The 26,482-nt window shown below is 57.7% G+C and overlaps 6 protein-coding genes across 12 annotated transcripts; 4 read left to right on the forward strand and 2 right to left on the reverse strand.

The window, feature by feature from the left end:
- Positions 1-1,851: 1,851 nt before the first annotated feature.
- Positions 1,852-4,960, reverse strand: LOC107318668 (immunoglobulin superfamily containing leucine-rich repeat protein 2-like). The gene is made up of 2 exons (XM_032446930.1): positions 4,746-4,960; positions 1,852-4,303 (listed from the first exon to the last, which is right to left on the reverse strand). The coding sequence occupies exon 2, from the start codon at positions 4,296-4,298 to the stop codon at positions 2,199-2,201; it is 2,100 nt and encodes a 699-aa protein (XP_032302821.1). The 5' UTR covers positions 4,299-4,303; positions 4,746-4,960; the 3' UTR covers positions 1,852-2,198.
- Positions 4,961-8,531: 3,571 nt separating this feature from the next.
- PML (promyelocytic leukemia) lies at positions 8,532-12,690 on the reverse strand. 4 transcript variants are annotated; one of them, XM_015872606.1, is made up of 8 exons: positions 12,590-12,690; positions 11,992-12,101; positions 10,927-11,482; positions 10,270-10,850; positions 10,008-10,060; positions 9,802-9,879; positions 9,515-9,725; positions 8,532-9,422 (listed from the first exon to the last, which is right to left on the reverse strand). In XM_015872606.1, the coding sequence occupies exons 2-8, from the start codon at positions 12,035-12,037 to the stop codon at positions 9,358-9,360; spliced, it is 1,590 nt and encodes a 529-aa protein (XP_015728092.1). In that variant the 5' UTR covers positions 12,038-12,101; positions 12,590-12,690; the 3' UTR covers positions 8,532-9,357. The 4 variants fall into 4 exon arrangements, with proteins under 4 accessions (XP_015728092.1, XP_015728091.1, XP_015728090.1 ...); XM_015872605.1 differs by having other exon boundaries at positions 9,802-9,882; XM_015872604.1 differs by having other exon boundaries at positions 10,008-10,087.
- On the forward strand, positions 12,128-15,687 carry STOML1 (stomatin like 1). 3 transcript variants are annotated; one of them, XM_015872600.2, is made up of 7 exons: positions 12,128-12,986; positions 13,118-13,224; positions 13,326-13,475; positions 13,827-14,030; positions 14,133-14,325; positions 14,733-14,918; positions 15,006-15,687. In XM_015872600.2, exons 1-7 carry the CDS (start codon positions 12,317-12,319, stop codon positions 15,206-15,208), a joined length of 1,713 nt encoding a protein of 570 aa, XP_015728086.1. In that variant the 5' UTR covers positions 12,128-12,316; the 3' UTR covers positions 15,209-15,687. The 3 variants fall into 3 exon arrangements, with proteins under 3 accessions (XP_015728086.1, XP_015728087.1, XP_015728088.1); XM_015872601.2 differs by having other exon boundaries at positions 12,129-12,986; positions 14,736-14,918; XM_015872602.2 differs by lacking the exon at positions 13,118-13,224 and having other exon boundaries at positions 12,876-12,986.
- Positions 15,688-15,787: 100 nt separating this feature from the next.
- LOC107318588 (protein PML-like) lies at positions 15,788-22,646 on the forward strand. 2 transcript variants are annotated; one of them, XM_015872597.1, is made up of 8 exons: positions 15,788-16,120; positions 16,498-16,976; positions 17,573-18,153; positions 19,786-19,826; positions 20,163-20,409; positions 20,650-20,705; positions 20,971-21,100; positions 21,598-22,646. In XM_015872597.1, exons 1-8 carry the CDS (start codon positions 16,055-16,057, stop codon positions 22,362-22,364), a joined length of 2,367 nt encoding a protein of 788 aa, XP_015728083.1. In that variant the 5' UTR covers positions 15,788-16,054; the 3' UTR covers positions 22,365-22,646. The 2 variants fall into 2 exon arrangements, with proteins under 2 accessions (XP_015728083.1, XP_015728085.1); XM_015872599.1 differs by having other exon boundaries at positions 16,501-16,976.
- On the forward strand, positions 18,160-19,421 carry LOC107318595 (formin-binding protein 4-like). Its single transcript, XM_015872610.1, has 2 exons — positions 18,160-18,360; positions 18,567-19,421. The coding sequence occupies exons 1-2, from the start codon at positions 18,282-18,284 to the stop codon at positions 19,256-19,258; spliced, it is 771 nt and encodes a 256-aa protein (XP_015728096.1). The 5' UTR covers positions 18,160-18,281; the 3' UTR covers positions 19,259-19,421.
- A 63-nt stretch (positions 22,647-22,709) lies between the features above and the next one.
- On the forward strand, positions 22,710-25,930 carry LOC107318591 (zona pellucida sperm-binding protein 3-like). Its single transcript, XM_015872607.2, has 8 exons — positions 22,710-23,327; positions 23,869-23,987; positions 24,061-24,164; positions 24,303-24,480; positions 24,567-24,687; positions 25,289-25,380; positions 25,470-25,699; positions 25,766-25,930. Exons 1-8 carry the CDS (start codon positions 22,935-22,937, stop codon positions 25,870-25,872), a joined length of 1,344 nt encoding a protein of 447 aa, XP_015728093.1. The 5' UTR covers positions 22,710-22,934; the 3' UTR covers positions 25,873-25,930.
- Positions 25,931-26,482: the final 552 nt, after the last annotated feature.

A 26,482-nucleotide genomic window follows, 5' to 3' on the forward strand; every position in this document is an offset into this window, starting at 1 on the left:
TTGTGCCTGCGGGCACCTGGCGCTAATGAGCACCCTCTCAAAAAGGAACAAATCTGGGAGCAATCCAGCACCGGGAGGCAGCTCTTTGCAGCGAGATTCCCTGTAGATGAGTTAGGCGGGGCAATCTATTACCCCCTAATTAAAGGGAGGCAGGAATGATTGTTCTTTTTCTATTCCTCGTATATTCCTAGGCATGAAACTCAATTAAAGTGCATCCGCAGATGGGGATTTGTCTGCGCGGGGTGGGGTGAGGGGGGATCCCTGCTTTACACATGTTCTGAGGAGCTGCAGCAAACATCTGGGCTGCCGTAACAGAGCCTCGAACTGCGAGGGTTTGGGGGATTCGGGGTGGGGGGGGAAAAACCCTCCGTCTGCCCCCTCGGTGCTTTGTCTGCCTTCTTCCCCTGCCGTAGGAGAAAGACGCAGAGCCAGCAGAGCCGGACTTAAAATAGAAGCTGAAGAAACGGAGCTGAAGAAACGCACGGCTGAGGGAGGATGGGGGGGATGGATGGGTGGTGGGTGGGCTCGGGGTGCCTGGCGCCCAGTTTGAGGGCACTGGGGGCTGGGGGCTGCTCTTCCTCCCCCCCCGCCTTGTGCGTCTCCCCGGTCCCCTTCATGTGGGTGAGGTCGGCTGCAAGCGCAGCTCCAGATAAGAAAGGCAATCAAAGGCAGCCTTAAATCTTCACCATGTAATCGTGGGCTTAAATCAGCCGTGGGGCGAGAGCAGGGAGCTCTACGTTCATAAATCCAGTCCGATGGCACCGGGCACCTTCGTGGGGTGGGGGACGTCAGGAATGGGGACATTTAGGGGCTCGGGGAGGCAACGTGGTGCTGGGATGAGTCCTTGTAGGGGCATAAGTGTAGGGCCCCGTGAAAATAATGATTGCTTTATTATATAGTGTGTATATATATATATATATGGAGTGCCTATGGAGTGTATAATATATATTTGGTTTGTTGTATTTTCGTACGTGTGATACATTTAGGTTTATTCACGTTGTGTGTATGGACTGAGCACACACGAAATGTGTGTGTGACAGGTTTGTCTGTGTTAATTCGTGGCACGTATGTACAAACGGGTGCCTACAGCTTGGACGTGTGCATGTAGGGTGCGTGTATGTCTCTGTATGTTTTAGATACGTGCCTATAGATAAATATACCTTGTTCTCCTACACGCTCTGTGCACAGAAATAGGCACACGTAGGCAGCTTTGCGTCCCTCCCGGAGCTGTAGGACACAGCCCCACGCCATCTCCCACCTCCGCACCGTGCCGAGCCGAGCCGGAGCGGCACCGGAGGGTACCGGGGGGGGGCACAGGGGGCCCGGCTGCCACCTCCCCCCCACCTCCCTCCAAATAAGCACGGAGGCGGCTGCACTTTCAATCCCTTTTATTGAATCTTTCACAGACAGAAGGGCGCAGAAAGGCGCCCGCGGCTCTCTCCAGCCCCGGGGTTCCCAGGTGGGGTGGGGAAGGGGGGGGTGTTCCCTCTCCTCCCGATGGGGCTGGGGGGGGTGGGCACGGACACCGAACCCCGCCCGCCCGCCAGCAGCACGGGCTCGCCTACGGCACAGACACTTGCTACAACGCTACTCTACCCAACACACATCGACGGGCACCGGGGGGATTGGGGAGGGTCCGGGGGGGGTCGGGCCGCCCCCCGCAGCCCCGGGAGCGGGCGGGGGTCGAGGAGCTGTCCAACGCCGCCGGGTGCTGAACGATGCCGCAACCTGGGAGGGCTGAAAGCACGCTCGGCACCCGGGGATCGGTTTGGGGGGGATATCGGGTATTTGATTTTCGCCGATTGGCCTTTTTTAAAACCGATTTTTTTTTGTTCATCTTTTCTTTTTTTGTTTTTCGTTCTTTTCCTTCAAGAGGACCGAAAATAAAGGCTGAGCTGTGGGACCGGGAGGGAGGGGGACGGGGAATCGTTGCGCCGCAGCGGCAATAGGGATCAATTTGAATCTGAACGAAAACGAAATTGGGAGATCAGCGTTTCGATCGCCCCCCGAGCCCCCGGATCCGAAGCCCTTCCCCGAGGACCTGCCGCCTGGAGGAGGAAGAAGAGGAGAAAGAAAGATGCATGGGGGGGATTTTTTCCTCCTCTCCTTGTTCCTTCCCCGAAGAAGAAGCGGCAGCCTCCCCGAGGGGCTGGGGAGGCTGGGGGCAGTGGGGGGCCGGGGGGGGGTGATCTGGGGGCTCAGCGGGGACGCTGCCGGTAGTTCCCGTTGATCTCCTGGGAGATGGTGACAGCCTCGGCGCCCAGCGGCAGCTTGTCGCTGTACTCGGAGCGCACCTCAAACTCCTCACCGTTGGTTTTGGACTGCGACTCCACCATGGAGCTGGCTGCTACGCTCTCCTCCCGCTCCAGCTCCGTGGTCTCCTCGGCTTCTCTCCTCCTCCTCCGCCTGCCTCCTTCGTCATCATCTTCCTCGTCCTCGTCCTCTTCCTCCGCTTCCCCTTCCCCCACCTCGCTGGGGTTGTAATTCTTCTCGGATTCCAGGTAGGAGGTGCGGGGGTCGAAGTCAGCAGCCATGTGCTTCTCCATCTGGTCTGGGTTCTGGGCTTTCATGATCAGCTTGTAGGTTTTGCCCTGGTACTTGGAGAGGAGGTGGCACCATGTGGCACCCATCAGGGGGAGGGTGGCCAGGAGCAGCAGAAAGATGCTCACGACCACAATGATGATGAGAGAAGGAATCTCTTTTTTGGTGGTGAAGACCACTTGGACCTGGCAGTCCTCCCCCAGGTAAGTGAGGCACACCGAGTAGTTGGTGCCAGGCTTCAAGCCCTGGAACCAGTATGAGTTCACTCCTTCCTCGATCTTGGACCATTGCACCAAGGCATGGCCACGGCTGCTCTCCTGGCACAGGTAGAGCATCCTCAGGTGCACCTTGTCGGGCTGCACGTAGGTGGGCGTCAGCTGCACCCGGGCGTCGCGCTCCGACACATCCAAGGCGATCACACCCAAGTCGAAGGTGTGCTGCTTGAAGTCACCGCTCTGGTTGAAGGCATGGTTGGAAATGTATCTGCTGGTTGGCATGGAGCCACACTTCTTCTCAAAGGGAGGAAGCTGGAAGGGGACTTTCCCATCTCCAGTGGGCTCCATCCCAGCTGCTGAGGGTGGTTGGCTCTGCCGGGTGGGGCTGAGGGGTTTGTTCCTCTCATCGGGTGTGAGCACGCTGTTCTTCGCTCCCTTGGCTCCGGGCTTCTTGTCACCTGGTTGTGCTTTGCCCCCCGTTGGGTCCCTGCCAGGCTGCAGCGGGTACTTCTGGGATCCTGCCACAGCCACATTGACTGAGGTCTGGTTGCTCCCCATTTCGTTGGTGGCCAGGCAAGTGTAGGTGCCCTCCTCCCGCTTGCTCAGGTGAGGAATCACCAACGTGCCATTTTTGAAGACCAAGAAGCGCTCAGGGTCCTGCTTAGGAGGGTCCTTCCCTGCACTCTCACTCGGGCTGCCGCTGAGCTCCAGGGTCTGGCTGGAGGTGCGGATCTTCCAGCTGACTTCAGGTGGTGGAGTGCCCGTCACGGCACAGTGCAGCGTCAAGGTGAAGCCATCAAAGAGCTCCGTGGTGTCCAGGTTGGGGTAGTACGTGAGCTGCACAGAGGGTGATGTACACTGTGTGTCTGGGATCTTCCCCACCGGCACCCCACGGAGCTGCTCTGGGAGGCTGCAGGTGATGGACTCCTTCTCCGGGATGGAGATAAGCGTGCTGTCCATCCACTTCTTGAGCCATTGGAGCTTGCAGGAGCACTCGAAGGGGTTGTTGTAGATTTGCAGATGGGACAGGGAGCTGAGCGAGTCGAAGATGCCTTCGGCGAGCGTGGTGAATTTATTGTTGTTGATGCGCAGAGACCGCAGGTCCTTCAGGGTGTGGAAAGCCCCTTGGGGCACCACGGCCATGTGGTTGTTGTTCATCTTGAGCAGTTGGAGGGCGCTGAGGTTGTAGAGATCCTGCCATGGGAAGTCCACGATCTGGTTGTGGCTGATGTCAAGGTTCTTCAGCTGCACCAGGATGGCGAAGGCTCCGGGCTCGATGGCGCGGATCTCATTGTGCGCCAACCAGAGGGATGTCACCTGGGTCACCTCCACGAAGGAGCGCCGCTGCAGCGCCGTGATCTTGTTGGCCGACAGGCTGAGGGTGGTCACGTTGGAGGGCAGCCCAGTGGGCACCACCTGGAGATCCTTGTAGGCGCAGTCGGCGAACTGGTGGGCGTACTTATCCACGCAAGCGCAGGGCTCGGGGCACGCCCGGGCTGAGCCCAGCAGGGCTGCCAGCCACAGCCACAGCGCCGGGGCCATGTCCCCTGCCAAGGGACACAGGGGCTGGGTGGGTGCCCGCCCCGTTCCCTGCCGCCCGGAGAGAGACGGCGGGGACGCGCCCCATTGTCTGTGCCCGGCCCCCCGCAGCATCCCCGCCCGCCCCCTCGCTCCTTCTCCTCCCGGTTTTCTTTCTTATTGCTTTTCCTCCCCCAGTTCTCGTTTTCTTTCCTCTTTTTATTTATTTCTTTTTCCCATTTCTGCTTTTTATGTTATTTCTCTCTTTTTATTTCTTCTCTTCCTTCTTCCACCCTTCCTTCTCTCTTCTTCACTTTTCTCCCTTCCTTCTCCCTTTACTTTTTTCCTTCGCTATTTCCCCTTTCCCCTGTTTTTTCCAATCCCCCCCCCCCCGTTTCTCCAAATTTCCCCCCCATTTCTCCCCGTTCCCCCCTCATCCCTACCGCACCGGGAGCTGACCCCGCACCTTACCCGCCTCTAAGTGCCGCTGAGCAACACGCAGCTCTTCTCCCCTCCGCTGCCGCTCCTCCGCATCCTCCTCCCCAGCCCCGTTCCCCGCAGCCCGGAGGCGCCCAGAGGCGGCGGTGAGGGTCTCGGCGTGCCGGGGGCACCCCGCACCTCACCGGGCTCGGAGATGCTCACCGGAGCGGGGCCGGGCGGGCACTGGGGCTGCGGAGCCGAGAGAAGAGGGAGGAATTAGCATTTCTGCCAGCCTCCCCCTCCGCACGGCCGCCCCCTTCCCATCCCACCACCCACCCACCGCCGCCTCGCCAAGCCCCGCAGCCGCTAGCAGACCCCGAAAATGAAGCTAAGAAACGCCAAGAAGCCCCCTCCCCACAGAGCAGGGATAAAACCCGCACGCACGCGGCAGCAGCTGGGATGCGGTCTCTCTACCCCCCACCCCCCTTTCCTCCCGCTCCTGTCGGGGCAGAGTACTGAGCCAGGACGCCCTCGTCCTTTGGGAGCTGCTTGTGCTCGGGCTCCGGTGCTGGGGGAGCGGGGAGGATGTGTCCACACTGGCCGCCCTCCCGGGGGGTGGTTCCCTTCTGCATAGAGCTGGTTGAGTGTGGGGAGCCTTAAACTTGAAAGCGGGCAGTTTCCCCCCGACGTGGGGTCTCTTCTCCCAGCCCTGCCCTTCCATGAGAAACATGATGAATAATTGATTTTGTTAGTGGAATCGATTCCTGCCTTTCTTCATCCCTCCCTGTATTCCTCCATCCCACCCTGTGTCCCTCCCTTTATCCTTCCATCTCTCCCTGTATCCCCCCCTGCACCCACTCCTCTGCCACAGGTCCCCTGATCCATATGGCTCATTCTGCTCTTCCCAATGCCCCACAATTCCAGAGGTCTGGGCTTTCCCTCTGTGGGGTTCTCACAAGCAAAGGAACATCCTCACCCCCTCTCCCTCCATGCTGGGAGCCCAGCTCCACATCCCCCTGCCCTGATGTCATGGGGATGGGTGTGCCCCCTACTGGGGGGGGGGAAGGGGGGCAGAGAGGGATTGAACCTCACCCTTGTAGGGTCTCGAAGCCCCACACACAGTCCATCCCATCATGGCACAGCTTCAAACCAGCCCTGCCAACATCCCCACACTGCTCTGGTGGAAGAGCCACAACACATACCATGATGCTCCCACCTCAGGATGGACTCCTTTTATTTCCCAGCACCAACGAGGCCCTCACAATGTGCTTTCAGAAGCAACAATGCAGCTTGTACAGAAAGGACAGTGCAGAAAGGACAGTGTTCCCGGGGAGCAGATGGCTTCGGTGTGGCAGCAGCCAACCCTGCATGTGGGGACAGCAGTGGAGCCAAACAGCTGGTCAGGGAAGGGCTGAGCTAAACGTGCAGCAGAGAGCACATCTCCATCCAGCATCTCGGGCTGTGGTGGGGCCGAGACGTGACTCACTGCTTTCCCATCTTGCTGGCTGGTAGCCCAAGCATGCCCTCACCCTCAGCGTGACACTCAGCAAGCTGCAGCTCAGGGAATTACGGCATCGCAGGCTTGGAGTTGAGTTTTATAGTCATTTTCCCCCCCTCTCCCCCCCCATTCTGCTCACTCTGAACGCCCACAGACTATCAGCTGGGATCTGGGCTGCAGAGGTTAAGACACAGGGATGCAAGGTTAGCAAGATGATCTCAGGTGCATTAAAGTAGGTTAAAATGCTTACAGGGATGTGGCCAGCACCAAAGGGATGTTTGCTTTCTGGTTCAGCGGCCGCCTGCTGCACTTTGCTAAGCTCTTCCCTAGATGCCTTCATTCATCATGCACGAGGAAGAAACCCAAGTGTCCCAGATCTGGCTCCCAGACACGTTTAGGGAGCACTAGAGGCTGCAAACTATGCTCAAAATGGGTCACAGGATGAACTGAGCGTGGCAGGATGATGCAATTGTGCCTCTGTTTCCCATGGGGGAGAGTGCCTGGAATACAAGCAGGGCTTGGAGTTGTCCTGCAAGAGAGGATGGAGGAGGATGGAGATGTGGATGGATGGATGGGTGGGTGGATGGATGGATGGATGGATGGATGGATGGATGGATGGATGGATGGATAGATGGATGGATAGATGGATGGATGGATGGAGGGATGGATGGATAATGGGTGGGTGAATGGGTGGCTGGGTGGACAGAAGGATAGATGGATGGGTGGGTGCTTGAGTGCATGGATGAGTACAGAGATGGATGGAAGGATGGACAGATACTAAGATGGGTGGATGAATAGATGCATGGATGAGTACATGGATAGACAGATGGGTACACGGATGGATGGATGGATGGATGGATGGATGGATGGATGGATGGATGGATGGATGGATGGATGGATTAATGGATGGCTTTAGAGCTTTCAGCCTGCTCACACCACCTCAGCCCGAGACACCCTGACTTTGTATGCCCCTGGACATATTACAAGCTGTGCCAAGGGCCAGATCTTCAGCTGGTGTTGTCCATTTCAATGGTTCCCATGGTGTAGATGAGGGCAGACTCCCAACTGGAGGAACCACTGGTTCAATGAGGGCTTGCTGATTTACAACCTGTAACATCCACCTGCTGCCTGGAAGCATCAAGGGGAGTAATCCTCCTCCCCATGCATTGGTTACTTAAGGAGAAGAGCAAACCTCCAGCATGAGCTCTCCTGGGTTCTTTAGCTTTTAGACACATTTTATGTCCTTTCAAGTCAGGTGAGGACATCAATTCTCTGTGCTGGGAGCATGGCTGGAGGTGATGTTGTTTCTGCCTTGGATTTACATCACCTTTCTCCATATATTTAACAGAATCCTGACTATCCTACCCTTGCTCCGGGTGGCCCCTGGGATCTAAACCTGTTTTGCTGCGAAGAGATAAACATTTAATAAAACCACATAACCCAGTTAACCTTTCTCAAGCTCGTTGGAGCAAAGACTCCCCTGCCTTGGACCTCCCCCCACCCTGGCCATCCAAGCTGAGTGATCTTGCAGGCTATAATCAAATGCAGACGAACTGGCCCTTTGGCTCTAATTAGTTTTGCATGAGTGTTGGGGGGAAGAAATCCATTTTCATAAACAGAAAGGATTTATGCTGCTCCTTCTTGCCTTGCTTTTTTAAACCAAGTCCCAGAGCACTTTGCTGAGGGCTAGCAGGGAGTCGTTTTATGAATGGTTTAGATTGAGCAATGCATTATTAATAACAGCCAATCAGGCAAGCAGCGTATTATATATCATTTCAGGAGATTCGCTTAATTCAGGCAAGTTATTTATTGCTTGCACGAAAGAAAATTCCTTTCTTCTTCATACCTCAGCCTGAAGGTCGGGTGGGAGCACTCAGGAGTGGGAGCTGATGGCAACTCAGGGGTCCCCCCATACCGGGGTACCCCAGGCCCTGCAGTGCTTAATGCCAGCAGAGCCCTGCGCCTGCTGGGTGACTTTTACAGCAGCTCGGGGCTAAAAATGGCAAATCTGGCTCCCGCGGCCCATTGCCCCCGCTATTGTTTTACAAGGCTTTGATGAGGCCGAGTGACAGCAAACAGATGGGCCCGGCTCTCCACCGGCTGTGCCCCTTGTTGCAGGGTAAGGCTGAGCACAACCCTGTACGAGACACTGGAGAATCCCCGGGGTGAGAGAGACGAGGATTCCCCCGCTGCAAAGGGGAGGTTACATGGGGCTCCCGGCTCACCAGGGTGCACGAGTGGGTGCCACGAAGCTCGTATGTGCTGAGCGGCTGCGCGAAGGGGACATCTGGTGGCGGCTGTCGCGCACTGCGGGGAAACCAAAGGCAAACGAAGGGAGATTTGACTTGGAAACGCCTTTATTGAATACAAAGAAACTTCTGCGGGAGGAGTTGATACTAAAAACGCTGCCGGGTGCTCAGCCAGCCAGCGGGGATGCTGCTGGTGGGGCCACCCCAGCAGTGATCCCATCTCACAACCCTCTGCCTGGCTGCTGGGCTGCAGCACTGGAATGTGCAGATAAGAATTTCATAAGAAAACTGGGTGTTTTTTTTTTCCCCCAGCTGGAAATAATCTTGCCAGGGAGCTCTGGGACAACCGCTATCAGAATGGGGAGCAGAGGAGCTCGAGTATCAGTGTCCTGTGGAAGAAAGTGTGCCCCGGTGGCGCAGTGGTAGCAATGTCGCCTTGCAACACTGGGGCCCGGAGCTCGAATCCCCCTGTGGCACAAGTGGTAGAAGTGCCGCTCTGTGCACAGAGGCTCGAATTCCGGGGGTTGGACTCGATGATCTCTAAGGTCCCTTCCAACCCGCACGAGACTATGAGACTATGAAAGCGCTACCAGCAATGGTGTGAGCAGCCCTCCCTGCAGCAGAGTGAGGTTTGTGTTATCAGAGCACAGCCTGGAGCTTATAAAGGAAGAAAAGTCTTTAAAAGGGAGTAGCCTCCATATCCACCTCCATATTGCAGAGGCAGTCCTGATGAAGAACTGCTGGAAGGTGATACCTGGGACAGTTTCAGGCTCCTACATTCTGAGCTGTCCCCTATGCCCAGGTGGAACAGCCCCTATGTCCCCTTTGACCCTGGGGATGCTGCCACGTGGGCCCTCCAGGCAAATCTAGGTGGGGGTTTGCTGCCTTTCGGAGAAGAGGGAGATGGGGTTGCTGTTCAGCAAGCAGTGAAGTCCATGTCCTCCTCACTGTCCTCCGAGCTGATGATGATGCTGCCATCCTCTGCAAAGGGAAGAGAAAGTGGATGAAGCTCCAGAGAGCAAAGCCTGGGCTCCTGATTGCTCTCGTTATGGGGGGATCCCTTAACAACCCACCTGCATCCCGAGTGCGGCTCCTGCTGGCTTTGGAGGGGGGCACGCAGCCGTTGTGGCTCTGTGTGGAGGTGCTGGGCCCCCCTCTGCCATCCCACTGTTTTGAGCTGGGCTCACCATCATCCTGCTCCAGCTTCAGCAGCTTGGGTGAGATCTGGCAACTCCTCTCCATGTGAGACAGGCACCGCTTGGACTGCGCGGTTGCTTTGGACACCTGCACAGGGGACATCAGGCAATGGGGTGGCACCTCCAGGTCCCAAAAGCATCCACCCCAGTGGGACACTCCTTACTGAGCTCATCCTCATCTCGGTGAGGTTGATGGTGAAGGTGGGCACAATATCCTGGCTGCTGTGTGGCTGGGGCTCCTCCTGCTGCACAGAGAGCGCAGAGCAACGGTTATGGGGAAGCTGGGAGTTGCCCATTGGGATGGGGAAGGCTTGTAGATAGAGGAAATGAGGAGACAACCCTGAATTGGGACAGGGCACAGGCATCTCACCAGGTTGTTCTCCAGGGCCACTTCCACCACGGGGACCGGCTGGGAAGTGCCACCTGCAAGAGAGAGGGCAGGGCTGCAGCCTGCAGCATGGAAGGGAGACCAGAATGAACCATTTTGGGATGGCCAAGAGGCTTTGGAGCCTTTGGGCACACAGTTTAAGCAGCACAGCCATCCCATCACAAGCAGAGTGATATGGAGAGAGACTAGGGAGGCAGGGAGATGAGCACTGGGTGCTTGCTGGCCGCAGGTGCCCACATCTCACCTTGCAGCCCCTCGATGCACTCAGTCAGCACCCGCAGCCTGGCATGGCACTCAGCAAAGTCCTCATGCAGCACCAGCTCCCCATCCACCGCCGGGCACTGCCGCTGCAGCTCCTCCAGCGCATCCTTGACGAAGGGCTGCATGTCCATCACCTCCTGCTCCGTGGCATAGAGGCCCATCTTCTCCACCAACCTCTTGCCTGCCTCCATCCTCCGCAGCACGGCATCCACGCTCCGCAGCTCCCCCTCCAGCTCCTTCCTGCCCCTCTCCTGCCTCTGTTCCACCAGCGCCAGCAGCTCCTGCTCCTGGTGCCGGATCAGCCTCACCAGCCGCTCCACGCGCTGCTTCACCAGCTCCCGCACCGTGCTCCCCGCCTCTTCCAGCCGCTCCATCTCCTTCTGCAGCGCCGCCTGCGATGCCTCGAAGCCGCCCCTCCGTTGCTCCAGCTCCTGCCCCAGCGCTGCCAGCTCGTCCTGCCGCCGCTGGATCTCGGTGCGGATGTCGCAGTAGAAAGGTGAGTGCTGGGTGTCCAGCAGAGCGCAGGAGCAGCACAGCGGCTTCTCACACTTCCTACAGAAGATGCTGGAGGGGAAGAGGAGCGCACGGTTGGCACCTCGTATCCACCTGCAGGGGCACAATGAGGGGCTGCGTTGCTCACCTGGTGACGTGGCCCTGCTCCGTGTGCCCAGGGCTGGAGCAGAAGAGGCTGCATGACTTCTTGGTGCCCTCCAGGAAGCGATGAGCCGACTCAGCCCTCAGCTCCTCCACCTTCCTGGCTTCGTGGCTCCTCTTCTTAAAGAACCACTGGTGGTCCTCAAAGCAACCCGTGCACAGGAACTCCTCACACTCCGAGCACCACATGGCTGCTGCCTCCCTCCTGCACCGGCTGCAGCTCAGCCCCCCACTGCTGATCCTCCTGTAGACACGCAGACGAGCCTGCAGGCTGCTGAACAGCATGTTGTCCACGTCGGGGATGCCATCGGGCTGCGGGATGGGAGCCTGGCACACGGGGCATTGCCCCATGGGTTTGTTCTCTGTCAGGCAGTCCAGGCACAGCGTGTGCAGGCAGGTGAGCAGCTTCAGGTTGGTTGATTCCTGCCGGCATCCCTCACACAGCACGAACTGGAAGTCGTCCTCCCCCAGTGACTCAGAGGAAGCAGGGCACTGGGAGGGTCCTGGTGCGGCCCCCGGCTCCTTAGGGGCAGCAGAGCCATCTGGGTAGGAAGAGGAAGCAGGAGAAGTAGGGAGAAATGGGCTCTGTGTATTTGGATTCAGAGTTACACGTGGAGAATCCAAGAGTGCCAATTGATTTTTTCCTTTCACTTTTGCTCCTTCCGGGTCTTGCCGTGGGGGAAGCAAGAATGGACAAATCATGTCCCCCCCCCCCCCCCCCCCGTGTGGTTCCAGCCTCTGGGGTGCTCCCACCAGCCCTGTCCCCAAAGCCCCCCCCCATAACCCTCCCCAGCCCATCAGCAAGCCCCACACAAAGCAGGGTGCCTCCCCTTGCCACTTCCCTCCATATTTTCTATATCCCCCCCCCCAAAGAACAGCTTTACACCCCAGTTGTGTCCCCATTGCTCCCAACCCACGCGTGCAACCCACCCACAGAGCCTATTGGGGGGCTCCCATTCTACCTATCTCCCAGCCCCCCAGACCGCCTTCCCCTGTAGTAATAAGTGGGGAGCAGGCACATAGCGGCCGGGGGGGTGGGGACCCCATTTACCTTCTTGGGGCCCGGGGGTCCGGGAGGCTTCGGGGCTGCCGGGCATCTCGGAGCGCTGGGCCGGAGGCTCCACTTTCGTTTCTGCAGTTCGGCGTGGGGAGGAGGAGGAGCTGGGGGAGGGAGGAAGGCGGGGATGATGGGAGGGGGCGGGACGGGACGAGGCCGGGACGGGGAATGGTCCCGCGGGGGTCCCGTGTCCCACTCGTCCCTTTCCTGCCGTCCCCCTGCACTGAGAGGGAGGATCTCGCTTGGGGGATGCTACTAAGGGGGGCTGCAGACACCCATAGGGTGATGCTACGGGGGCAATGCCGGTACCCACAGCGTGATGCTATGGGGTGGATGTAGGCACCCACAGGGTACCATCCCCTTTTGTCGAGATGGAGGAGCGGTTGTTTTGTCGGCACGAGAAGGCCGCGTGGAGAGGGATCTGCAGGAAGAAATCTCTATTTCCCTATTTCCTATGGGGCAGAGGGGACCCCGCAAGGCTGTGGGACCCTCCGGACCCCCCCACCCCGAGATACAGATGAGGCAGAGGACGCGATGCTCCCCGAGGCCTCCGGAGCGCATCCCGAGCATTGCAACCGCCGGAAAAACTCACCCCGCCGTGAGCCCTGCGTCCCTCTGCCGTCACAGCCACATGAGGGGCGGACCAGGAAGATCCGGCAGCTCCCTCCTTCCCCTCCGCAGCATCCTCATCCTGATCCTCATCCTCATCCTCATCCTCATCGAGGAACCGCCGGGAGGATGGAACCCGCCGGCTGAGGCTCCAGCAGCATCGCTTTATTGCAGCACGGGCGGCAGGACCGTTGTCTTTTATTCTCTCGGCTTTGCACATCGCAGCGGGGGGATGTTCAGCAGGTCGGGATACCAGGCACTTCCCTTGGGGGATTTTGACCGCTTCCAGCAGTCCAGCATCGGGCTGTACGGTGCACAGAAGGGCTTCTTCTCCTTCGGAGCCAAGGCAGAACCACTGGGACCGGCCAGGAATGCTGCAGGTGAGTCCCGAATGCAAAGGGGAGATGCTGCTGTCCTTTCCTCTGGGGCTTTCAGCAGGGTGTTGTGCTGGCATCTCACTCAGCCTGGATGGGGTTTGCTGGTGGGTGCACATTCCCTGCCCCCCTTGCAGACTCCTCCCAGGGCTGGCTATCCTGGATCTGCCATGGGATCATCACCTCCTTGGTCTTCTTACTGATGCTCCTCACCTTCCCCATCTCGGGCTGGTTTGCCTTGAAGGTAAGGGAGGAGAGTAGGCGAAGAGCAAGGTGACAGCCTGCTGCCACCCAGGCAGTTCCTGGTGCTTTACTCCTATCCCCGTCTCTGTGTCCAACCCCCAGATAGTTCCTACCTATGAGCGAATGATCATCTTTCGCCTGGGCCGCCTCCGTGAACCACAGGGCCCCGGTGTGGTGCTGCTGCTGCCCTTCATTGACCACTGGCAGCGTGTGGATATGAGAACACGGGCCTTCAATGTGCCCCCCTGCAAGGTGAGCCACCATTGAGGCACCCTAAATACCCAGAGCAGCATTCTGCCTATCCTCATGGTGAGGCAAGGAGCATCACGGGGCTGGCATCCATGAGGCCTGGGGCTGAGAGGCACCTGCTGACCTCCCACACCTTGATCAATGGATGTTCCCAAATGGAGACATCTCCAAAACATCAGTCTGTATCCAAATGTCTCTCAGTAATGGCTGGATGTTGTCATTCCGAGTAGCTCAAATGTCATCATTGGGGTTGGCTTTGCTTCTATTGAAGAGTCAGAAGAGGGAACCATCCCTTGGCTCCCACAAGGCTTAGGTGTGGGGTGCAGTGGGGCAGAGCCTGACTCCCTCTCCCAGCTGGTCTCCAGGGATGGTGCAGTGCTTTCCATGGGTGCCGACGTGCAGTTCCGTGTGTGGGACCCCGCTCTGTCCGTGCTGGTGGTGAAGGACCTCGTGGCAGCCACTCGCATGACAGCACAGAGCGCCATGGCCAAGGCCCTGGGTAAGAAGAGCCTGAGGGAGATCCAGGGGGAGAAGCTACGCATCGGGGAGCAGCTGCTGGTGAGAATGGCCCTTCTTATTTCTAAACTGAGCTGAGCTGTGGGACACGTGGTCTCCGTGTTCTTCTGGCCTCCCACCACCTCTCTACCCTTCTTCCCTCAGCTGGACATCAACGACATGACCAAGTCCTGGGGACTGGAGGTGGACCGTGTGGAGCTGACGATGGAGGCGGTGCTGCAGCCCCCCCGGGATGCCCTATTGGGACCTATGGGTGCCATAGCCCCACTGCTGGAAGGCTCTACCCCACAGCTGGCTCCCCACCTCCTCGGCAGCACACCCAGCACACCAGAGGCAGGTAGGAGCCCATAACCTTTGAGCTCAGAGGCTGTATGAAAGAGGAGCCAAAGTCCTGCAGACACCATGGCCCTGCGAGCACAGCACAGATAGGCTGGGGGCAGCTCAGGTTCTATGTTGAGAGGCTTTCAGGAGTGGGTGGGGAAGTGACAGTGAGATTTTTGCCCAGGTGCTTTGAGTCATGGGGATGGGAGGAAGATCCATGTGTCAGCTCAGGCCCCTGCTTATTCCTAAGAAGGAAAACATGTGTTGCAGTGTGACTCTGCTAAATGTGTCATCCCTTCAGCACTTTTGGCTCAGGAAGACTGGGACAAGAAAGGGAACGAAAGCTAAGGGGGTCTGGTGGAGGCTGGTGGGGGTCCCTGTGAACCAGCAGAGCTCATCCCCTGTTCCTCCCCTTCATCCCAGCAGACAGCGTGGGGACAGTGAGCGAGGTGGACCCCCCCAGGAGGAGGCCCAGTGTGGCCGAGCTGCTCTCAACTGTGGAGCCCATCCTCTCAGAGGCTCTGGTGAACCAGGTGGGAGCATCCTACCAGGTGGACATCATCCAGCCCGGTGGCACCCGCAGCACCTTCTTCATAGACCTCTCTTCAGGTGGGGTCTCAGGGTGGGGTGGGTGCCCTGTGGGATCTCCTCGTGGTCGGTGTCCCAGCTTATGGCTGTTCCATCTGTGTCCCACAGGTAGCGGGAGGGCTGGCTGTGGTGTGCCCCAGGGCAGCCCTGATGTGGTGCTGGAGGTGGCAGAGGAGGACCTGCAGGAGCTGATGCTGGGCCAGCTGCGGCCCCTGGCTGCCTACATGAGCGGGCGGCTGCGGGTGCAGGGTGACTTGCAGCTGGCTCTCCGCCTGGAGGAGCTCTTCAAGGCTGTGAAGCTGCACAGATAGAGCAGATGTGTCCCTATGTGTGTGTGTCTGTAGGTGGGGGACAGCAGAAGGACATGGTGAGGATGCTGCCTGCCCTCCCCATGGGGTGACAGGAGGCAAGTAAAGGCCTGAGTGGGGAAACTGAGGCAACGGAAGCATCGCTCCTTGGCTGAGCCCCTCCACCTGCCCTCGTGCTTGTCTTTTCTCACCCCTTGCCTACAATGCAACCAGTGGGCACCCCCTGCTTTGGGCCGTGTGGTCCTCTCAGCTGCTGCCCTTTGGGGAGGGAGCAGAGGTGGCATCCAGGGAAGGAGCAGCCAGGATTCAGCCTTCCCAACACAAGAAGTGACGGTGTTGATTTGTGTTTCTGCATTGTGTGATGTGAGCTCTGTCTGCTGGGTGTGTGTGGGGGCTGCTGCGTCCAGCCGTGTATCCGTAGCTCTTTATTTTGTAAGCTTCCTTTCTATCCAAATAAACGTGCTCTAAAGGGAGCAACAGGATGATGGCTTCTGTGGGTGCTCCCCTGTGCCCCGCTGTGCTGAGCCGTGCCTCAGTTTCCCCATTCCTACCCATAGTCCTTATGGGGATGCTCAGAACCCATCCCTGCTTTGGGTAACCCCAACCAGCCCAGGCTGGAGGCATCCCCTTTGGTGATGTCTCCCTTCAGTCACAGTCCTTTTAGAGCTGCCACCCTTTGGTCGTGATCTCCACTTGACGGTGGCCTCATAGTCCACCAGTGGGGAGTGGATGGAAGGATGCAGAGGAGCCGGGGTGCAGCCCCTCCCAGGGAAATGGCTTCCAGGCAGCAGTCGACATAGAGCCCGCCCGGAGGAGGAGTTTGCAGTATCGGGAAATCGAAACTGAGAGATGGGAGAGGCGGGGGGAGTCCCGGAGCCGTGCCACGACATGGCTGGTCTCGAACCCACCGTCCCGGTGAGCCCCGGCCGGCAGCAGGGGATGGGGGGGGACGGTGGGGCGAGAGGAAGCGGGGGGCGGCAGCGGGCTGTGAATTTATGGGGCGGGGGGGAGCGGGGCTGTGGTGGGACCTTTTGGGGGGCTTTCATCCTTTCAGGCGTATGGAGTGGGTGCGATGGGAGTATGACGCTGTAGAGTTGGGGGGCGCCGGCAGAGACGGGGTGGCAGGGTGGGCTGGTGCCCTCCGTCCCATCCCCACCCCGCCGGGTGCGACGCTGCCAACGCGTTCCCTTGTGCTATGGGGAGGGGAAGTGTTGAGCGAGGGGAGGAAGTGGCCGCTCACCTGTGCCCGGATGGGGGTCCTGAGTCTCTGTCCCCTCCCTCGCCCCCCCAAGCAGCTGGAGAACGACTTCCAGTTCGTGCTGTGCGAGGGATGCAGGCAGCAATCGCCCGACCTGAAGCTGCTCACCTGCCTACACACGCTGTGCCTGGGCTGCCTGAGAGAGAACAAGCCCGTGGGGCAATGCCCAGTGTGCCAGGCTCCCATCCCACAGCCTGACGGCATCCCCGACGTGGACAACGTGCTGTTCAGCAGCCTGCAGATCCACCTGAGCATCTACCAGCGTGTTATCAGTGGGGCTGAGCTGCTGTGTGACAACTGTAGGAGCAGCAGTGAGTATTGGTGCCCGGAGTGCAAGGAGTTCCTGTGCACAAAGTGCTTTGAGACCCACCAGCGCTACGTCAAGAGGGAGAACCATGAGGCCAAGAGGGTGCAGGACATCAGGGTGGGATCACCGCAGGAGTTCCTCGAGGGCACCAGGAGGACCAGCAGCTTGTCCTGCCCCATCCCAACCCACCAGAACCTGACTCTAAGGTAGGTGTCCTGGAGAGGGAGCTTCTTGTCATTCATCTTTGGGCTGAGTGAGGTGGTTCTGTCCCACTGCTGGGGGCCACCAGATGGAGAAGTGGGATGGGAATCAGTTGGGGCTGCTGGTGGGGCCAGAGGAGGGTCTGGGGTGAGGATGAGGAAGTTGCTGGAGCCCAGGGAGGGCAGTTGGTGGGATGTCTAAGGTTGCCCAGATAAGATGTGGGTGCTCCAACCATGGAGGTGCCCGAGGCCTGGGCAGCCTGAGTTGGTGGGGGTCAGCCAGCGCATGGTGGAGAACTGGAATTGGTTGGGCTTTAAGGTCCCCTCCAACACAACCATTCTATGATCCCAAGAACAGATCATCATAGAATTAGGGCATCGTAGAATGGCATAGAATGAAAGGGGTCCTAAAGCCCTCCCAGCTCCATCCCTTGTAGTGGGAATCAGGCTCCCCATGGGCACCTCCAGGGACGGGGCACCCACCCCTCTCCGAGCACCCTGTGCTGGTGACTCACCACCCTCTGAGTAAATAATTGCTTACCTTCCTTCCTTCATCTCGGGGCACGGCCTGACGTCGCTCCTCCCCTTTCACACCTTCACAGCATCTACTGCAAGCAGTGCAGCAGGGTGATGTGCTGCATCTGCGCGCTGCTGGACGCCGCTCACAGCGGGCAGCACTGCGACGTCAGCACGGAGGCACGGCTGCGGCAGGACGAGCTGGCAGTGCTGGGGCAGGAGCTGGAGCAGTGGAGGGGCAGATTCGAGGCATCGCAGGCGGCGCTGCAGAAGGAGATGGAGCGGCTGAAGCAGGCAGGGAGCGCGGTGCGGGAGCTGGTGAAGCAGCGCGTGGAGCAGCTGGTGAGGCTGATCCGGCACCAGGAGCAGGAGCTGCTGGCGCTGGTGGAACGGAGGCAGGAGAGGGGCAGGAAGGAGCTGGAGGGGGAGCTGCGGCGCGTGGATGCCGTGCTGCGGAGGATGGAGGCGGGCAAGAGGCTGGTGGAGAAGATGGGCCTCTATGCCACGGAGCAGGAGGTGATGGACATGCAGCCCTTCGTCAAGGATGCGCTGGAGGAGCTGCGGCGGCAGCGCCCGCTGGTGAATGGGGAGTTGATGCTGCATGAGGACTTTGCCGAGTGCCGTGCCAGGCTGCGGGCGCTGACTGAGTGCATCGAGGGGCTGCAAGGTGAGATGTGGGCACGCTGCTCCGCAGGGCTGGGTGGAGGCTGAAAGTCGGGCTGAGTGTCATAGGTTGGGATTCACATCTCCTCCCACTTGGAGGATGGTGATTGCTGTGCTCAGCCCAAGGTTGGGATGCCACCATCGCTTTCCTCACTGACAGAGCAATGGTTGTCTCGCTCTCACAGTGTGCACTGTAAGGGGAGGAATGATGGTAAGTGCTCTGGGCTTGGGGAGGTGAGTGACGTGTGGATGTGGGTGTGCAGAGCGTGCAGGCTGTTGTGTGCAGCTGGGGATGTCCTCTCCAAGAAGCCTGGCATGCACACAGGTCACCTGTGTCCCTGGGCCCCGATGTGCTGCCATCTGCTGAACACTCCATCCTTGCTGTCCTCTCTAAGCTCCCTCTCCTGCTCCCTTCAGCCCCGCTCCCTGCTGCAGGTCCCGCTGTCCCCCAGCAGGACACACCATCCGAGGACGACAGCACCCCAACCCTCGACCTGCAGCCTCAGCCCCATAGCCCAGGAGGAGACACACCCCCCACACTGCCCAGCCCTGCTGCACAGCGGGATGAAGGAGCAGAGGAAAGCTCAGCATCGCCTCTCAGTGCCAGCGGGGACACCACATCTCTCCCCAAGGGCCTCCAGGCCTCCGTGGCTGCCCTGCAGAAAGATTTTGGCTGCTGGGCCAGGGCACACCTGCAGCACACAGAGGAGCTACTGGGGGTTGCCACTTGCCTGCTGCAGGCTCAGGGCAGGCTGAACAAGCACCTGGTGTCTCTGTCCCGTGGGGTGCACTCCATGGCTCGCTCCCTCAGTGCCATCACCTCCTTTTTGGGGAAGATGCTGCAACCAGGCCCTCAGGACTCCAGATCTGCGCCCACCCCACAGGACCCCCTAGACTTGAGCTGTCCCTCGCTGCCCTCCGACCTGCTGGATTTGTTCTGCCCCAGCACATCGCAGCAGAATAAAGCAGATCAGGGTCCTGCAGCATCTCCCCCTGCCAGGCCTCCATCACCCAAGGTCCCCAGCCCAGAGCTGGAGAAGGAGCATCCCAGCAAGAGCAAGAGAGACTACAAGCACACTGCTGGCCTCAGGAAGAGGAGGAAGAAGTGAGGGGAAACAGTGTGCCCTTTGCGATGCCTCAGTGATATCCCAGGATGATTCAGGAGAGCAGTGAGGAACGGGCTCTGTCAGAATGCCTGGAAAACCCATGGAAGGCTGCAGGGACTTGGCTCCCCACCTCACTTGTTGTGCCAATAAATCCTCCTGGGCAGAACGTTTGTCTTTGCTGGTGTCTCAGCCCAAAAGGGCCCCCCTGAGAGCTTCCCAAATTGCATCCCACTTCCCTCCACAAAGGGTTTGAACATGTCTATGACCTCAGCCTGAGCATTGCTGCAGAGCACAGCTCCACCCAGGTCATCTAGATGAGCAAGCATTTTACCAGACCAGCCTCAAGGCTTGAGTTTGGCCTCTGCAACATTTCCCAATGGGGCTCTGGGCTACCCGCAGCTCTGGCATCCCTGTGGCAGCAGAGGAGACATGGCCCCATGGCCACCTGCACCTCCTTGCAACACCCATCACTCTCAGACACCTCCAGCACTGCTCACCCTCCTCATCCCGCTGTGTTTTTGTTCTTTCAGAAGCTGCCCCAGCTCCAGCCACCATGAAAAATTCCCACCAGGTGAGATTTGCTTTCTGCTCACACCCCAAACCATCCCAAATCCCAGGGCTCCCCATGACGTCTTCAAGCACTCCCATATCTCCTGTTCATTGCCTCCATCTCTGCTCCTTGCCCTGGGTCTTCTGTTGGTCTCCATGTGGTCCCATCACAGCCCTAGACTGGTACACTGGGTGGCTGGACCTGGGTTTGCTCACCAAAGCAAGGTGTGTGGTGGGATTGTGCATCATCGTGCCTTGAGGTTGTTACCTTGGGTTCAAATGAGTGGCCTCGTGTGGTTGTGCTCTGGTGGCAAAGGCCACGCAGGGATGCTCACTGAACTCTGCTCTGCCCACCTAGGTCCCATTGATGGCCTCCACCCCTGCCAAGAGGAAGAAAGAGGAAGGCACCAGCACGCTGCCATCCCCTGTAAAGATGATAAAGGCTGAGAAAGACGATGATGAGGGGAACACACCAGTGATGCCACAGGAACCAAACTGCTTGCCACAACCCCATACCAGCTTTTCTGCACCCACCATGGCTGCCAGCAGGGAAGGCTGCCTGCTGAACAGCACGCCAGGCAGCAGCAATGAGATGCATGACTCAGGTAAGCAATGCTCTTGCAGGCATCAGGTGGATTCTGGGGGGCAGTTTGCAGCATCCACAGTGGGTTCCCAAGAGGACAGTCACATCTCAGTGCATCTTCTTGTTCAGATGGTTGCTCACCATCCACCTCTCTGGTTTGCCAGGGCACCCCAGCTCAGTTGATGATGCTGACAGAGTTGGCCCTTGTGCGTGTCAGACAGTCCAGTGTCCCACAGTTGACTTGTCTTTTCTCTCTGGGCAGATAGCGACCTTCTTAACTTGGGCAGTGATGAAGAGGACAGCAGGGATGAGGAGTTGGTGAGTTAAGATCCTGGCAAGGGAACTTCTGAAATCCTTGAAAGCCAAAATACTTTTGTCAGAACCCCTCAGCTCTGTGATAGTCCCATCTTTCCTTTCATCTTAGAACAATAAGCTACTTGGTAAGGTTCCAAACAGGTCACTCCAGGTCCTCCAGCAGTTTGAACAGATCCCTTTGGTCACCCCCAGGATGCACAAACACCTTGAGCTGCTACCTGTTTTCTTCCTGAGATGTTTATTAAAAGCTATTTGTTTGCTTCTCCAGGATCCCAGCCTGCTTGATGATATGTTCGAGGATGGAACCAGCAGAGACAACTCTCTCCTTCCCATCTGCCTCCAGAACACACTGGATGCGGAACAAGGATATGTGGTCTTCTTTGACATTAAGATTTGGAGTAAGTTCCTAAGTGGGAATGTGTTCTGTAATGAGTGTGCCGTGTTGAAGCTGGCTTACATCCCCACGTATGGCAGTTTCATTTTTGATTTTTTGAGGGTGGGCAGAAGTTGGGAAGTTTGGTGAGGTATTGGCATAGACTGCCCCCAAAGGTGGTGGAGTTACTGCCCCTGGAGATGATCAGGAAAATGATAGATTTGGCACTGCAGGACATGGTCTAGAGTGATTACAGGCATGGGACTTGATGATTTTAGTTGTCTTTCCAACCTAAATGATTCTATGGTTCTGTGAAGTTCAGATGTTTCTGCCATAGCCTTGGTGACGTAAGAGAGGGGATGATCTCTTGCGACCCTAAGAGACGTTGCTTTCATGTTTGAGACAAACGGTGGGCTGTTGAAGGCTGAGTGACTCAATGTTTTATTTCCCTGCTGGATAAGAGGTTAATTCTTCCTGTTCTTCCTCTCTCCTCCTCTTTTACTTTCCCCTCGTCCTCTCCAGAAAATGAAATCATTCATATGGTGGTGGTTGACAAAGAGAAAATGCTCTCAGTCCTCATTCAGCCCACAGTGTGTTTTCCCAACTCAGCGGCCAAAACTAATGGCTCTGAGGTGGGCCTGAGGGATCTGCTGATCCACCTCAGCACCATCCGCAGGCCCATCCTGGCTGCATATGGTCTCTGGTCACTGCCCTTTCCCACCCTCCTGAAAAACCTGACGGCCATTGGCATGAAAGCAGAGTTCTTCTCCGTGGTGCATGGCTTCATGGATGTTCTACCCCTAATAAAGGAGAAGATCCCAGAGAATCAGAGCTGCAAGCTGGAGAACTTGGCCAACAGCTTGCTGTGGCAGGACCTCAGCAACTGCAGCACCATGGAGAGTGCCAGGGCCACCAGGGACCTCTGCAACGTCCTGGAGATCGACCTGAACAACAGACCCATAAAGCTCCTCAGCCCTGCCAACCTGGAATCCTTCATGTCCCTTCAGCCCTTGCTGGACAAGAAGCTGCTCACCCGGCCCTCGGCCCAGACATTGGCTTCCCATGGCATCGGCCTCCCCGAGCTGCATGACTGCTTTGCTTGTGACCCTGCCAGGGGTCTACGCAGAATGTGTGCCTTGGTCAATGCCGTCCGGCATCCCTCTGAGAAGAAGGTCCGTCAACTCAGCAAGATCAAGGCCTACTTCCAGCAGCAGCCACTGGCAGGTAGCAGCCAGGCCTCACTATGTGACGAGTTACAGGAGGCCACGAAGACCAAGCAAGACTGCTGAAAGGTAGTCTGAACCAAACCCATCCCATTGCCCTGCTTGGGATGTAACCTGGGTTTGGGGTATTGCCACAGGTTACCTAGATTTACCTATGCCTGTGACAGGGGGGAGCCACCCCGTGCATCTTGCAGAGCTGCTTATTGTTGCATACAGGGGATAAAGAGGGGGGAGATGTTGCATATTGTGTAGGTGGTGCCTGTGTGCACCTGGGGTGGAGTCAGGGTGGTCACCTGTACCACTATATAGGGTTTGTGGCGCGGCATTAAACTGGTACTTTCAGCGTTACACACTGTGTGTGAGTCCTGTCTGTTCCCCGTGTGCAGAGGCACAGTGCAGTCACTAGGCAGCCTTGATTTGTTGCCGGATCGGGAGGCGACACTTATTACCAGAAAAGATGTTAAAAAATATAAAAACCCACAGTTAGCTGCTAAGCACATCTGACACCAGCTCCTCGTTAGCTAATTAACACCATCCCCAGGGGACTGGGTGCTGCTAATTGCCTCTGATGGGAGTGAGGGCTACAAAAGGCCCTGGGCAGCCTCTTGCCCCTTATGCTGGGTTCTGGTGGGTAGGATGAAGCTCACAAGCTGCCTGGATTTTGCTCTTTTCTGCTGCCTCCTGGAGATGGGGGCTGCCTACAGCTCTTGGGGCTTCCTCCAAGGGGAAACAGAGCTGTGGGGGGCTCAGTCCTTGGGCCAGCCCCATGCCTTCTCCCAGCCCTCCCCATGGGCATGGGTAGATGTGTCTCAGCTCCAGGCTGCGTCCCCACTGCACCCCGTGTCTGTGTGGTGCCAGGAGGCACAGATGGTGGTCACGGTGCACAGGGACCTCTTTGGCACCGGGCGCCTGGTCCGGGCTGCAGACCTGACCCTGGGTACGGCTGCCTGCCCAGCCACAGCCCAGAATGCTGCTGAGAACGTGGTGACTTTCGTGGCTGGGCTGCATGAGTGCGGCAGCACCCTCAGGGTAAGGCTGGGGGCTTTGGGTGGGGGCTGGCTCTTTGTTTTCACTTGGGGGTGCTGTGTAGCAAGGGATGTTGAGCCTTTGGGTGTTTAACTCTGGGATTCTGGTTTATTCCCTTTTGTTTAGCAGGGTTGGAAGTAAACTTAAAGAGGAAGTAGCTGCCAGTCCTATAAATGCTGATTACTTCACACAGCCAAGGGCAACCTTAGTGTTGCCAAAGCTTCTCAAGGCTGGTGATGCTGCTCCCTGATGCAGCACTTAATGGAGCACAGCGGTTGGGCTCTGTGCTTGGGGAAGTGATCACAAGGTTTTTCTTATAGTTGAGAGCCTCAGCTCTTCTCTGAGGGCTGCAGAGCCCCAGCAGCTGATGTTGAGTTTAGGGGCATGTGAGTGCTGCCTACTGTTGCTAGAGCATGTGTATGGTAACTACTGAGTCACAGCCTGAACTGCTGATGGAGCACCTGGGAGAGGTTTGGGGCTCCACACTTGTGGCTGGAGGAGAAGGGTTCTTACTGACTGGGTAATGCAATCTGCCTCTCCCCAGGTCACCCCTGAGGCTCTCATCTACAGCACAAGCTTGAATTACAGCCCATTCCGTGCTGGTAACCCCGTCATCATTCGTACTAGCCCTGCTGTGGTTCCAATTGAGTGCCACTACCCAAGGTGAGTTGATGCAGATGGGCACTGAGCCCTCCTGCAGCTGCAGAGCTTTCTGATCACAAGCACCACTCCCCAGGAGGAACAACGTGAGCAGCCACGCCATCCAGCCAACATGGGCACCCTTCCACTCCACCCTCTCCTCTGAGCAGAGGCTGCTTTTCTCCTTGCATCTTATGAATGGTAGGTTTGGGGCAGGGGTCTCCCCTGGTGCATGGGATGGGTGTCGGTGTGGGCCTGGCAGCCCCAGGGCCTTGTGCCCCTCTAGGGCTCATTGTGTGGGTGTGGTGAGGCGTTAAAACCATCCAACTTCCATTCCAGATGACTGGAGCACCCAGAGGGCCTCTGCTGTGTTCCAGCTGGGGGAGATGCTCCATGTGCAGGCCAGCGTCAGTGTGGGGAACCACGCACCTCTGAGGCTCTTTGTGGACAGCTGCGTGGCCACCCCCAGCCCAGACAGGGGCTCCTCTCCCCAGTATTCATTCATTGACTTCAATGGGTAAGAGCTGTCTGTGCCCTGACCTTGGGTCATCTCTCTGTAAGCCTTGGCTCTCTGTTACCTGGCTGACCTTTGTTTGCACCTAGGTGCATGGTGGATGGGCGGCTGGATGATGCCACCTCAACTTTTATATCCCCAAGGCCCCGGCTAGATGTGCTTCAGTTTGCAGTAGATGTGTTCAAGTTTGCAGGAGACTCCAGCAGCCTGGTAAATCCAAGACAGTGAGCACCCTTGTTTAGATCGTGTCCAGCCTCGTGCCATGGAGTGGGTCAATGCAGCTGTGTTGGGGAAGTAATCTCATAGAGCCATCTGAGTTGGAAGGAGCCCTTAAAGTCCATCAGTGCAATCCATGCAATGCGCTGGGACACCCACAGCACATCGGGTGCTCAGAGCCCCCCAGCCTGACCTTGGTGCCTGCAGGGATGGGACACCACTGCCTCTCTGAGCAGCCTGTGCTGCTGCCTCACTGCCCTTAGTGTAGAAAAAGCCTTTCTTACATCCAACCTAAATCTCCCTTCTTCTAGTCTGAATCCTTTTTCCCCTTGTCCTACCCCTCAACAGACTCTGCTGAAGAGTCTGTCCCTTATAACAACACAAGGATGAGGTGTTACTGATTCTGATTGTAAGCTCCTCCTTGGGTAATGCTTCTGGTCATGATAAACCCCCTTAAGTTAGACTTGAATGGCTGCACTCAATGTTCTGAAAGAAGCAGTGGTGTTTGAGGTGCCCCAGGGATGTAGCAGTCCCTCACAGGGGATAGGGAAGCTGTGTGTGTGCCTTTAGGTGAATGGTCTGCTTGGTCTCTCAGCTTTACATCACCTGCCACCTGAAGGTCTCTCCAGCCAGCCAACCTCCGGACCCTCAGAACAAGGCTTGCTCCTTCCACAAACCCAGCGGGCTGTGAGTAACTGGGCTGCCCCATCCTGAACCCCAAAGCACAGTGGGATCCCTGCTATAGGGCCAGGTTAGTAACCAGGCTCTCTTTCCAGCTGGGCACCTGTGGAGGGCACACGGGCTGTTTGCTCATGCTGTGAGACACAGAGCTGTGGCACAGCAAGGCATTCCCTACAGCCCCACAGCCCATTCCATCAGCACAGAGGGCGAACCCGCAGGGGGCTGCCCCTGCATCCCACAGTGGGAGAAGCAGATGTGATGCTCGGCCCTCTGCTCATCCATGGCCTCCAGCAGCAGCCAGCAGCAGGCGGGGTGCCCTCAGCAGGTGGGTAATGAGGATGGGGTGGGGGCTTATCTCTGCCTCTCACCACCTTTGGCTTCTTCTCTGCAGGTGCTGGAAGCCTTGTGGGGCTGGGACTGGCTGCTGGTTCAACAGTCCTGCTCCTTGCTGCTCTGGGAGCCCTGGCTGCCCGCCGGACACACAGCAACCCTGTCTGAATTATGTTCTCAATGTTTTAGCTTCTAATATCCAATAAAGAGTAAACCTGACCTACAATAGGAGACTTTCTGGCGGCCAAAGGGGGGTTTATGCTATCCATCCTGTGAGTAAGGGCTGGTGGGATGGGGGCCCTTGCTAACGGGGACTGGGGGGGGTGGGTGTAGGGGAGGTTTGGCTCTTCCAGGGATGCAGGAATTCCAGTCTCTGCCCAAGGACTGTTTATGCATTTCAGCCAAGGCTCGTTACATATAGATATGTATAAACTGTCCTTGGAACTGGGGCTGGAATTTCAGCCTCTGCTTTCCCCCCCCCCCCTTTCCCCATTGTTCTAAGACAATCAATAGCTTTCTCCCTGCTCATTGTAGAGGGGGCCCCCTGAGCTGCCTCCTCCTCACCAGCCGAGGCTCCTGCCCTCGCCCTGTGCTCACCAGACCTTGTTTACTGATTCAGCAGTGCCTACTCCTGCCCTTATCTGCTGTCAGCGTTGAGTGTCTTTGCCAAATGTCCTCCTAAAGACTGAGGCTCCCTGCTGGAATGCCTGGCATTTCTACGTAAGCACCAATCTCAAGGTATCCTAAACACCAAGGAGAAGCCCTGGCCTGTTCCATG

Source organism: Coturnix japonica, chromosome 10 (genome assembly GCF_001577835.2).
Source record: "Coturnix japonica isolate 7356 chromosome 10, Coturnix japonica 2.1, whole genome shotgun sequence".
NCBI classification, from domain to species: Eukaryota; Metazoa; Chordata; class Aves; order Galliformes; family Phasianidae; genus Coturnix; species Coturnix japonica.